At 49.7% G+C, this 13,402-nt stretch overlaps 1 protein-coding gene across 1 annotated transcript in view; it reads left to right on the forward strand.

Moving 5' to 3' along the window:
* Positions 1–13,402, forward strand: part of NAE1 (NEDD8 activating enzyme E1 subunit 1) — a 170,385-nt gene that overhangs the window by 63,559 nt on the left and 93,424 nt on the right. The window contains exons 15-16 of the mRNA XM_086947732.1: positions 804–843; positions 2,932–3,018. Of these exons, the coding sequence (XP_086803858.1) occupies positions 804–843; positions 2,932–3,018 (127 nt within the window). The remainder of the gene's footprint in view (positions 1–803; positions 844–2,931; positions 3,019–13,402) is intronic.

Below are 13,402 nucleotides of genomic sequence, written 5' to 3' on the forward strand. Positions count from 1 at the left end.
CTTGAAATAAAATCTTATATTCTAGAGAAAACCGTTAAGTAGGATAACTGTAGGAGAAGTAAAAATGTTAAATATAAAGACTTGGGGTAGTAAGCCTGGCAGTAGGGAGACCATCAATGGCCTAGAGAACAGAGGCTGGTCCATGTAGCAGAATTCTTCTCTTGGAAAAGAATAAGGCACCAGAGTTCTTTACTAAGAAGAGAGTAATTTGTAAAATTCCCATTGAAAATATGTTGCCTAGGGTCCTATCCAGAAGGCCTGCCAACTTTGCTTCTGCAGTATGAATGGCAAGTTAGCTGGATAGGCTAGATACTTTGGCTGCCATGACTCCTTTCTCTTTAAGTGGATAATGAAAAATTCCTTAGGATAAAGCTTCACACATAAAGTATGAAGAAAGGGGGAAATACTGGATTAAGATGCATTCACGCAGATTTATTCAACCAGTGCGGCTCATGAATTCAGTTTGTTTCCTCTATTTCTTTGCGATCCACCTGAAACTGCCAGCAATCGGAACTTGGGTAGCATACAGCTGGTTCTGATATATGCAGATGATAGGACACCAGCGGCCAAGGTGTAACAAAGAAAATTTATGCTATTCTTGAATTATTGGCCTGGGTATATTAATAACATTTTAATTATTGGACCAACCCCTCCAATGTCGTTGAAGTGTAAATGGGGATATGCAACTGGGCATATGCTGAAGTAAAACGGTTTAACTGCCCGGGCTTTCGCCTCAAGCAAACTGGATGGTGGCTAGCACATGCAAAGTGTGTTTCATTGCACTGTTTGTTTTTTCATTGCAGCCTCCAGAAAGTATTTCACAGAAGGACATCAGATTATTTTGTAAGTGTTTGTGTGTTTTCTTTTATCATGTCTTGTGTCGAAAGTGCATTTTATGGTCTATTTTGGTCTAGCTCATTAAACATCTTACCTGAAAAATACATTACATTTGGCTCATATCCTATTCTACATTTCTAACTGGTACAGTTGATTGAAAAATATCACTGATTAGCGAATTTATCATATTGGTGCTTCACAGTACCGCCTGGAACCCAGTCACTCTTTCAAAATAGCATAAAAGGCTTAAGTTTTTCCTCTTTAGTCATATTTATTTTTACGTATTGGGATCAAATCAAACGTGTCTTGTTTTACATACTTGGTATTGAAGTAATAGTTGCATTTTGCTACTGAAAAGGTTGCCCATTGACCAGCCTAGCTCAGTTGTTTTACTGACTAGGCAAGAACAGATTTTCTCAGTAGTACAAGTTACTGTGCACAGTCGGTATTGCACATTGCAAATGCTTTTTCCTTTCTGCAGTTTGACTGGCCTCCTCACGTGAACTCTTTTGAATCTACTCTTCTATCCCATACAGAGTTCATGTTTGCTAGTCTCCACTGATCATTTATCAAATGCTAACAGTCTTGAGTGCCTTATTGTGAGCTTATCAGCAAACACATCTGGCATTTTACCTGATATGGCCGCATCAAAACAAATATTTTCTTCTAATGTAACACTTGTCTTCTTTTACCAAACCTCTTTCTGATTTGGCGTATGTCACTACAGCATTTCTTTATGCTTTATTTGTGTGCGTTTTTGTGGCAATAGTAATCCTAACCTCATGCAACCTCAGTGGAGTGGTGTGGCTCACTGGTTAGAGGCAGCAGACCTGGAAGCAGAGGACGGCCCGGGACCAGGGTTCAATCCCCGACGCGGCAGGGTCGTGAACCAGGGTCAGCGGACTCGATAATTCTCGCCTCGGTGCCTACTCTAACCAGGGATCACACTCGGCAACTCTGGGCATTAGCTTGCCTCATCTCCACACCGGCCCCCCACAAACACCGGGGTTGCCTGGTTTCACCTTGGAGAAACCCAGGAGGGAACATCTCACAGGGAAAGCCAGGACGGGTTCCCCAGCGGTCTATAGCGCCAGGACGCCTCCGGGTAGCAGTGCGCTTTACAAGACACACACATTTACATTTACTATGAATTAGATAACTACTTGCCAAACAGATAAGGACATATTAAAGAACTCTAAATTTGTTTAACATTGATCCTTCTATCCTATTTTGATCAAATAATGGTCAGTATTTATCTGCAACTTAAAGATATAATTATAACTATGGCCACTAGAACTATGCGATTGTGGGGCCGCAGCATTCTTCGCATAGTTATAGATTTGGCACATTTGCCACACAATCCTTCATCTGCTGCATAACCTTCATATTTTAACAAAAAAAATGTTTTTAGCTCAAACGGTTCAAAAGTTACTAAAGATGCAGAGACATGTGTTGCGCACAATGGAAGGCCCTTTGCAAATATTGATTGGTCACCTTTTTGCTGCTTATTGCTATATTGGTAAACATGTACTAAAGAGGTGCAACCAATGCACAAACAGTGTAAAAGTGACTAAATAATGAAGTAATACTTTAGGAAAAGGTGCCGCATTGCACTGCATAATTTGCCTTTTCTTCCCGCATAATTTACTCAACCCTGACGCATAATTTGGTAATCACCTGCCATGTAATTCCAGTGGCCCTGATTATAAGATTCTTGCTTACTATTTTTACAGGAACTGTTGAGTGTTTAATGTGCTGTATTATGTGTTGTCTTATTAAAACAAAGTGCAGAAACGACTTCCTTTTTCCATAAGGTGACTTATTTTTAACATTTTACCAGGTCTGCGTTTGTTGACCAACATCCTCCACTTACTGAAAGATAGTTCAGAAAATAGGATTCACTACTCTGCTTCATATAGCTTATGTATTCATATCATCTTCTCAGCATCACATCAATCATGAAAGTCTCATTAAGTAGAACTTCAAATTTAGACTTGTAAGATAAAAGGGAAGAATTTGAAAGATTAAAAACCTAACCTGATTTGCTAATCGTCCTTGTTCGCTCACTCTCTCTTTATTTGTTGTCTTCCTCAGGCAGAAACGCAGCATTTCTTCGATTAGTAAGGTGCCGTTCTCTGGATGAAGAATATGGTTTGGACACTATGAAGAAGGATGAAATTGGTGAGCAGATATTTTATGATCACTTCAATAGTTATCATTTCTAGGTAGAAATGCAAAAGTTGAAGAGGAAATGTACTCTTTTAAATGAGGTTTCTTAAAATGTTTTGTAGAAAGTGATAAGGTAATAGCAATTATTCTTCAGGCATGTGGTTTTTAGTATAGGATTATGGCGCCTCTAGGTAGAATCACACAATTGTATAGAGTTAGAAACAGGTATATAGATGGTAAAGATTTAGAAAGGCACAGATGGATTCTAGTTTGAAATTATGAAATCTTTGTATACTATGTATTTGTAAGAGTCTGAAGTCAGTTTCTAGTGTTCTAACATCTCATCATTGATAAACAAAGTTTCTTCAAATTCACACCTGTGCATCATTCTGCCATGTATTTGTGGGCTCGTAAAAGTTTCTTGTTGACATGAATTCCTTTTTTAGATTTCCTACGGAGAGTCAGTATGATGCCTGCGGTCAGCCCTAAACCCAACAGCATTTATGTCTCCTTCAAATTCTGTTTTATGCCATCTGATTTGAAATCATCTGCACCCCAACTGAAAGCGATGGATAATGTTGGGAAACTCTAGTGTTTCATTGGGCGCCTTGGTTCGGAACTGAAGAAAGTAGTGGTGTCATTGCAGGGTGCATTAATATTTCAGCACCTCACATGCTGCAGACCTTGAAAAATTGGATGTGGTAGAAGTTGCATAGAATGACAGAAATTTTGTTTTTACTATGGTTTTGTTCAGCATTTTCAAGGATGAGTTTAGACTGAAAGCTTTTTAAGTTTTGGCGACTGTGATGCTTTTGGAAGTGGTCCACTGTTGGCTCTGAAAGAGACCAACACCCTTTCTATGGAATGTGCCAGATGGGATGGAAGAGGCGGGAGATCAGTCCAAGTCAGGAGGCAGTACTCTTTACTGCATTCCACAGAGGTGTATGGAGCATCTTTGGATGCTTTATCTAAGGCCATCACTGACAACCGCACCCTTCTGCCTCATGGATGTTACCACCGCCTCATCAAATTCAAGGGTTAAGTGACTTCTCCTGCTGGTGCATGTGCAAAATCAGCACATACTCTGTGTGCTGGTGTATGTGCACAATCAGCGACTGTCCAAACAGGCCACAGGTGAGTATCTGAGATGAACAACTGTATGTAGAAGCATGGGGTTGGCATCATAGACCAAGGGGGATGAATTTGATATGGGGTGGTAGGACTAAGTGAAGAACTAGCCCCCTTCCCCCGGCCCCCAGCACCTTTTGAAAATATTTGTAAAATGCAGCCCATGACGGGCGCTGTGATTATCATCAATTCTTTCAAAAGGCCCCCAATCAGCCCCGAAGTCATGCTGCATGAAGAAAAGAAACACAGCAAGTCTACAAACACAACGTGTGCTTTCAGGATCATTTGAAATCACACTTTGTGCTTTTAAACTTGATGCATTTATTTTCTTACAGCGCGACTGCGGGCGGATTGTGGGCCTTTTGAAAGTATTTATGTTAATCACAGTGCCTGTCAAGGGCTGCATTTTTAACAAATACTTTCAAAAGGCAAACAATCAACCCCGCATCCGCGCTCTATTTAGAAAAGAAATGCATCAAGTTTGAAAGCACAAACGTGTGGTTTCAGATGATTCTGAAAGCACACCTCATGTTTATAGACCTGCTGCATTTCTTTTCTAAATAGAGCATGGCTGTGGCACTGATTGTGGGTCTTTCACAAAGTATTTGTTAATTACAGCGCCCGTCATGGGCTGTATTTAACATAAATTCTTTCAAAAGGCCCACAATCAGCCCAGCAGCCGCGTCATTTAGAATAGAAAGGCAGCAAGTGCACGAGCATTTTTTGCCTTTAGTCAAAAAAACACTCTCCTGTGATGTGCTGTTTGCACGCTTCACACACAGCACTGCAGGCTCGGGGAAACAGTGGTCAAAATGTGCAATCACATTTCTGGCATTGTTCATAGGGATGTCTAAGACGGTTCTGAAGAACTGGAAGGATCTTGTTAGAGCAAAGGTAGAAACGTCTAGGGCAGAGAGATAGTTCAAGGTGTCCCCCAGTAACCCATTCTAAATTATAGAGGGCAAGCTCCCCCCCACCGACCCCACCCCTCAGGCTCCCTTCTTGTCCTTATTGCAAGAAAGAGGGCATCTGTTTAAGCAGTAGGGGCATCTACCCAGTGGTGAATCGCAAACTTAGTACGCCTGCTCTCACAATACAATCAGAGTATCATTAGAAGGAAATGGAGGCCCTCGTACTACAGTTTCCTGAGGCCTGTAGATAGAGGGATGAAGAACTAGAAGTGGAAGGGAAAACTGTCTTTAACATGACCGCTAGGTGTGCTCTAGATGCAACATTCACTGCATATGGTTGTGTTAACACTAGTGTTCTTCTTCAGTGGCATGCATGGCTTTGCATCTCAGGCTTTAAAGCAGAGGTTTAAAGCCTTTAGTCCCCAAGTGAACGAAATGTTGGAATAAATTAAGAAAGATACTGAGATCGCCAAGTCTATGGGTGCACTGCAATCCACAGCTTCAAGCATATCCTTTCATAGGCAAGAGGGGCCACTAAGGCAACACCACCTGCCCAGGCACAATCTTATCAAAACCAACCCAAGGCATGTCATGACTCCCATGGAGTCCGGGATTACTCATGGGGAGGCTATAGGGACAACAATTGTAGAGGCCAGAGAAGATGCGGCTACATGAAGGGAGCCTCTGCTTCTGAGCACTGACTGTCCATACATTCCTCCCTGATGATTCAACACCTTTCGGGGGAGGGGTGGAAAGCAGGTTTTCACTCTCACTGAATGAAAAATCAACTCAGTTCAGTGGTTCATAGTGGTAGTCCAGCAGGGCTACTACCTCGAATTTCTTACCACCCCACATAACATACCACCATGTTGTGACAACCATAGCCAAGACCATAAAGCGGTCACAGTGCTCTAGCAGAAGGGTGCCATAAAAACACAGCCCCTGCATCAACAAGCAAAGGGAGTTTACTCACTATGCTTCCCCGTTCTAAAGGACCGTTTACGGGTGTGGCCAAGATGGCGGCTTGAACGGACGTGTTCAGCTGTGGCTCCCCGTCCCGAGCCCCCATAATCGCTAAATAATAGCTTTTTGGCACCCTGGGAGCTGCAATATTGGTCGGATACCAACGGGCAGCTGCCCGGGCCCGACTAAGACCACCCTCGCCATTTTCTGGGGCGGTTGAGAGAGGTTCCTGGGGCGCGGCCCCCGCCGGCGGGGAGTCCTGGTGCGGCCGAGAGCGGTTGGCGGACGGAGCCCTTCTGGGGTGCAAAACCGCTGCGATGCGGAGACTCGACTGCCCCTCTGCGAGTGTGAGCCTGCGGGGTGAGACGTCGGACTCCAGTCGCTGCCGGGCCGTGGTTGAGCCCTGGTCGGGTCATCGCGGAGAAGGCGGGAAGCATCGCTCGAGGCCCAGGCTTGGGCCTTGGCAGCAGACCTCGGAGCACTGACCCAGCTGGAGGTGAGGAGTAGCCGGAGAGGCGGCCCCGACAGCGGCTACGGCGTCGCGGCAGAACCCGACTGCCCTCTGCAGGTGCAAGGCCGGGAAGTACGGAGCCGGGACCCCGCCGCCACCCAGCTGATGGCTATCTCTGGGCGGTAGCGCCGAGTTGCGAACAGGAAGCGACACTCGAGGCCCCGGCTTGGGCCTGAGCGAAAGGCAGCAGCACACATCCCCCCGGAGACCGAGAGCAGAGGTGAGGAGCGGGCCGGGTGGCACCCCTCGCCGACGACTCGGGGGGGGGGGGGGGCAGAGCATCGGGCCCCCGGTGAAACCTGCGACTGGGCGGGGCCACAAGGCTCTGCAGCAGTGGAGCCGCAAGGCGCGAAGGGGCCAGACGCGGCCGCGTCCCTGGCAAGCCTCGCAGCAACCAGGCATCAGTGCACATATGCCGGGACTGGAAACGGACCCCCCCCCCCGCATATAGCGAATTTAGATCTGGGCCACGTGGGGGCCTTGATAGCAACCATAGCCTTAACTCGGGCTGCAGCGCTGGTCCCCAGCAGGGGCTGGAGTAGCGGAGGTGAGGAGTAGGCCGGCGAGGCGCTAGAGCGTGACTGGGTCTGACAGCAGGTGAGGATAAGCGGCGGCGAGGGGCGGACACATAGCCCTGGAGGTGCGCTGAGGAGGACACTCGGGGGGGGCGGGGGGGGCATAAATCGAGCCCCTGGGGCAGGGCCTGACGGCTGCACCGCGCCGCAGAAGATGGAGTGAGACCACGCGCACTGGGGTAGCACCTGTCATGTCCCGGGGACACTAGGGGCCACACACCAATTGCGGCTCAGAAGGCTCAGAGAAAGGCTCCGGTCCCGGGAAGGTACCCAACGGTCGCTACCCGGTGAGCCAGGACGCGGTGAGGCCACGCTCAGAGGGCGCCGACTCAGTACTCGGCGATAGGTGGGGACATAAGCACCTGAGCGACGAGAGCCCGAGGCGGGAGGCTGAGACATAGTCGCTGGTATAGCACGGCCCGGTCCGGACATGTCTACCACGGGCCGCAGGGGGGGCCGCACTATCCCGGAAATGCTTGCGAAAAACACAGCCAAAGGGGACAAGAGTCCTGACAAGCTATTACCAGCCTCTCTGCCCAAAACCCAGGCCCAGGCCCAGGCCCAGGATGGAGGCGAGGCCCCAGCGACCAAATACATGAGATGGCGGGGGGATACAAGGAGCTGCGTCGAGACATCGACGACATTGGGGAGCGCGTTGGGAGGTGTAAAACACTGGGTTAGCTAGAAGTGAGGAAGTCCATATTTTGCTACAGGAAATCACCAGACTCCACGAGCAGCAGATGGACCTACAGGCGCACACAGAGGACCTAGAGAATCGCTCGAGATGCAACAACATAGGTTGGGGGGAAGGGGGGTGGGAAGGGCGGGTGGGGGGTCCTCCTTGTCCACGAGTGCTGAGCGGGGTTGTCTTTCCCTTTTTACCACCACGAACCGAGCGCAGCGCGCAGCCGTTCCGCCTGACTGCCTAAGATGACACGCCCTTTGACTGTTCTCTCACTCAACGTGAGAGGGCTTAATAACCCAGTCAAACGTAAGGCGGCTCTCTCTCTCCTGGAACACTCAAAGGCAGACATCTGCCTCCTGCAGGAGACTCACCTACTGCCCAAAGATCACCACAGACTTAAATCCCGTTCCTTCCCGTGGCAATTTTTCTCCTCTGCAAACAGGAAGGTGGCTGGAGTAGCGATCCTGGTGTCTAAATCCTTTGGGGGGCGGGTTCTGCAGAAGGAAGCAGAGATCAATGGCAGGTTGCTGGTCCACCGCTTTCTTATGGCGGAGCAAACACTACTGATAGGCTCCATATACGCACCCAATGAAGGTCAGGAGGCATTCTTACATACAGCCCTGGAGGCGGCCACGGCCAACACGCATCCACACTTACTGCTGGGGACGACCTTAACCTAGTGTTTCACAACACAGGGGACCGCTCTGGTCAACGATTTGGCCAAGTAGGGGCATTGTCCATGATGGGTCATACTCGCCTTGCAGATCTGGGTCTGGTCGATTTATGGAGACACTCGCATCCACAGGCCACAGCATACACTCACTACTCAGCGGCCCATAAAACGTACGCAAGACTCGATTACTTTCTGTGCTCCTCCCAACTGGTGACTCGCGCACAAGACGTCGAGATCCTTCCGGCCTCTCTGTCGGATCACTCTCCAGTGGTGGCGTCCTTTCTGATGCCAACCACTCCTGGTCCTCAACGGTATTGGCGCTTGCGGGACGGCTTACTACATAGCCCGGCCACAGTGGAGCGGATCAAAGCTGCCCTCAGCCAATTCCTCACTCACAATGCTAATGAAGACACCACCAAAGCCACTCAATGGGCGGCGCTCAAGGCGGTCCTCCGAGGCGAATTTATCTCACTGACCACGGCCAATAACAGAGAACGCGCACAAAAGAGGGCCGAAATCGCCCAACGTGTGGCAAAGCTGGAACAGATGCATCAGCGCACGGGGGCAGCCCGAGCGTGGCGTCAGCTATGCGCAGAGCAGAAGATGCAAGCAGCCCTGGACCAGGATGTGGCCGAATACGCCACCCTGCGGCTAAGGCATGCGTATTACACCGGAAGAGACCGCTGCGGGAGACTGCTGGCGAGCAGGCAGCGTCCGAGACAACACATTCGGACCCTCCAGCTTAGTCAGGGTGACCCTGTCCTAGAGGATGGGGCAATTGCCGCGACCTTCGGGGACTTTATTGCGGAACTCTATGCGGCAGACCAACTGGATTTGTAGGCGGGTCGCGACTATCTGCAGGGAGCTGCCCTCCCATCCCTGAATGAGGCACAAGCGAAGTTCCTCGATCGACCCATAGGTTTAGAGGAGGTGATATCGGCGATATCCCGCCTCAAACTGGGAAAGTCGCTGGGTCCTGACGGCTATTCGGCGGCCTTCTATAAAGCGTTCTGCCCACAAATAGCCCCCCTGCTACGTGACCTATTTAATACCTTTGATCAGCCGGGTGCCATACCTCCAGATTTGCTAGAGGCCGCAATATCGGTGATACCCAAGGCTGGCCGGGACCCCACTCGGTGCAGCTCATACAGGCCAATATCCTTGTTAAACATCGACCTCAAGCTCTACACGGGCATCATCGCGAATAGGCTGGCCCCGTATATGCAGCAGTTAGTGGAACCCGATCAGGCGGGCTTTATTCCGCAACGGCAGACCAGCGACAACACTAGGCGAGTCCTCCATTTAATCGAGGCTCGGTCGCGGACGAGACCGGGCTGCATGCTCCTCACCATCGATGCTGAGAAAGCATTCGATCGAGTGCATTGGCCTTACCTGGACCTGGCACTGCAGAGGTTCGGCATGGGAGAGACTCTCCGCAAACGTATTTTTAACTGCTATCGACAGCCGAATGCGACGGTCAGAGTCAATGGTCATACCTCCCCACGGTTCCCGATTGGTAGGGGGACCAGACAGGGCTGCCCGCTTTCCCCCCTCCTTTTTGCGCTGTACATGGAGCCGTTAGCGCAACGAATTAGGCAGCACAACCTTATTAAGGGCATCCCGATTGGCGGTGATACGCACAAAGTCAGTCTATACGCAGACGACATTTTACTCTCCCTGATGGAGCTGATGCAATCCCTCCGAGCGCTCTTTGTTGAGCTTCATACCTTTGCGCTGGCATCGGGCTTTAAAGTCAACGTGGGGAAGTCGGAGACCCTGAACATATCCCTGTTACCGGACGTACTGGCGGAGGCTAAGGCTGAGTTTGACCTGCAGTGGTCTGACTCTTCCATTCCCTATCTGGGGGTCCTACTGGCGCCGACTGTGCGAGCCACAGCTGACGCCAACTACGCAAAGCTCAGCTCGCGTCTCTGCGAGGAACTTAGGAGATGGAGGCACCTCACACTCTCCTGGCTGTGCCGCATAGCGGCCGCCAAAATTACTCTGCTGCCACAGATTCTCTATGTCTTCCAGACTCTTCCTCTGTGCCCTCCGGCGGGATGGCTTCAGAAGACGCAATCGGACCTGGCTCGTTTCATTTGGAATGGTCGCCGCCCGCGCTTTAAGCATTCAATTGCTATACTCCCTCCTGCGCATGGCGGAGTGGGAATACCTGACCTTACTTTATACTTTCAAGCAGCCCAGCTACGCACGCTTGTAGAATGGCACCAACTAGAGTCCAGTAAGCACTGGCTCTTTCAGGACCAAGCGGTGGCAGGTCGGCCGCTTCAGGGTGTTCCGTTCTTACCGCGCCGCCATAGACCACCCAATCTTTATGCGTCGCAGATCACGAACACGGTCCTGGACACATGGGACAGAGTGGCAGTCCGGCGGGATCTCACCTCGTTCCCCTCTCTGAGGACGCCGCTTTTCGACAACCCTGACTTTTCCCCCGGCCTCGACCCTCGGGCGTTCGCGGTTTGGAGGACAACGCCCTGCAGGGATGTGGGGCACATGTTTGACCTTAGCGGCATCCTCCCCTTCCAGAAGGTGAAAGAGGACTATGGCATACCAGAGGTGGACCGTTTGCCCTATTTGCAAGTCTGTCATTGGGTCCTACACCCGTCGATCAAACCCGGCGCGCAGCGATTCCTCACACCGTATGAAAAATGGCTATTGACACGCACATCCGATAAAAAGTTGCTCTCCGACCTGTACCAACACCTACTTCTCACCAACATCTACACGTACAATGGGAGGGTCAGGTGGGAGAAGGACCTGGGGAGACCACTCACACGCAAGGAGTGGGAGGGCATATACCACAGAGCCAGACACTCAGCCTACCACATAGGCCTTACTGAAACGCTGACCAAAGTGGTCACTTATTGGTACCACACGCCTGAACGCCTGCACCGATGGGACCCTCGAGTTAGTGATCGCTGCTGGAGAGGGTGTGGGGAGCTTGGCACACTAGAGCACTTACTATGGAGCTGCGATCGTCTACAACCTTATTGGAACTCAATCCTAGACTTAGTAGACACGCACTTAGACACTCAACTCCCCAGATTCCCTGCCTATGTGTTGCTTGTCCTCCCTAACACCTTGATGTATCCCCTGAAATCCATGAGGGGAAGGCTTATAGCAATTGCACTGGGGGGGGCAATACAGAATATAGTGGCTCACTGGAGAGGCGCTCAACCCCCCCCTCCTCCTCCTACAACTTGGTTGGCTGCATAGGCTTTGGACGGTATTGGGAATGGAGAAGCTATCGTTGACAAAAGCGGGAAAGAGTGAAGAGTTTGCGGACCTCTGGCGGCCGTTCTTGACCCTGCTTATGGGAGAGTTTAGGGAACTGAGCTGTCCTCGCTACCTGCGATTGCTGCGCCTCGCAGATACCCCACTTGCAGATCCCAAAACACAGCCACGCAAGCAGAAAGTCCCGGGGTGAGATGCTATCCAGGAAATCCTTTCAAGTGGTGTTAGTTTGTTGCTTGTTTCTTTGCTCGGTGGACAAGGAGGGGGGTGGTGGGGGAGGGAGGGGTCTCGTTGGGGTTGTTTTCTTCTGTTTCATGATCAACGCAGCCAACAACTGTTTCTAAGTTTTTAATACGCGACCGGCCCAGCTGGGTTGTAGGCGGCTTGCTGTGTCTAACGCGTAACGAATGGAGCTTATTCCAGCCCTGCTTACATACATGTACTATCATTGGTAGGCCCGTGCCTCTCGGTGCACAGGTCGCTGTATTTGTCGCAATGTTTTCTCTTAATAAAAAAGATTTAATACTAAAGAACCGTTTACTCCACCCTACACTAGATCCGAGGCCGCTTAATCAATAAATCCAGTTGAAACATTTCCACTTGTCCACTCTCCAGCATGTCATGCTTTTACTCCGGCAAGGCAACTTCATTACTACATTTGATCTCCAAGAGGCGCATTTTCACATCCCTGTACACCCTGCTCAAGTATGTATGGTTTGTCGTAAGGTGACAATGATGGCATTCAGGGTCGCTGCAACACCAAGGTGCTTCACAAAATGTGTGGAATTGGTGGTCTTATCTGTGCAGAGCATGCATTTACATATTGTCATACCACAAGTGATAAAGAGCAGCAGCACACATTAATGTTTAGCACACACCCAGACAGGCTTAAACCTGCTCTATAGGCTACACTGAACCCCCTCACCCCCTTCTGACCTATGCGCCTGTTTGCTCCTGCATTTTACTTGCCGATCTTGCCAGGTGGTACATGCACATTTTGCAGTGCAACTGTGCAAAGACCTGCAGTGGACCAACAGCAGGACCCTCTCCTTGCCTCACCTAGAGTTGACGATGGTGACAGATGCATCGCTTCTGAGTTTGGGAGGACATCTGGGAGAGGTGGGGATCAGAGGACTCTGGTCTAGAGCAGAGACTCTCCTCTAAATCAGTCTATTGGTGTTGCGGCCAGTTTACTTGGCGCCAAAAGCCTTCCTGTCATACATCAAAGAGAGCCTGGTACAGTTTCTCACAGACACCACTACCTTGTGATACTGCAACAAGCAGGGCATGAAGAACATAGAAACCTTCTCAGGGGTCTCACTGATACCTGTCCTTTTAAACCAACAAAGAAGAAATTGGCACAGAAGCTGAAATATAAAAAGAATGCATTTATTCACCTCAGGTGAGGCAGACTACGTCACACAGAAGTCTTAGCAACGGAATGAGGCAGTCTAAGGAGTACAGAAAACAGGCCTTATATATGCTTAGGGTTACATAGTCAGCATAAGACCAAGGGGCAGTCCTGGCACATGTAAGCATGCAAAATGACTAATATGGGCACACAAGATCTGCTTGCTCAACAAAGTGGGAGGAGCTAACAGCTGCTAATTCTGGTGAACACATCCTGACATTAACAGACTAGGAACAGCTGCAAGCTCAACTGAGCATGTGCGAAGGTGGAAGATGCTAAATATA

The sequence above is a fragment of the Lissotriton vulgaris genome, chromosome 12, assembly GCF_964263255.1.
Source record: "Lissotriton vulgaris chromosome 12, aLisVul1.2, whole genome shotgun sequence".
In the NCBI taxonomy this organism is placed as follows: Eukaryota; Metazoa; Chordata; class Amphibia; order Caudata; family Salamandridae; genus Lissotriton; species Lissotriton vulgaris.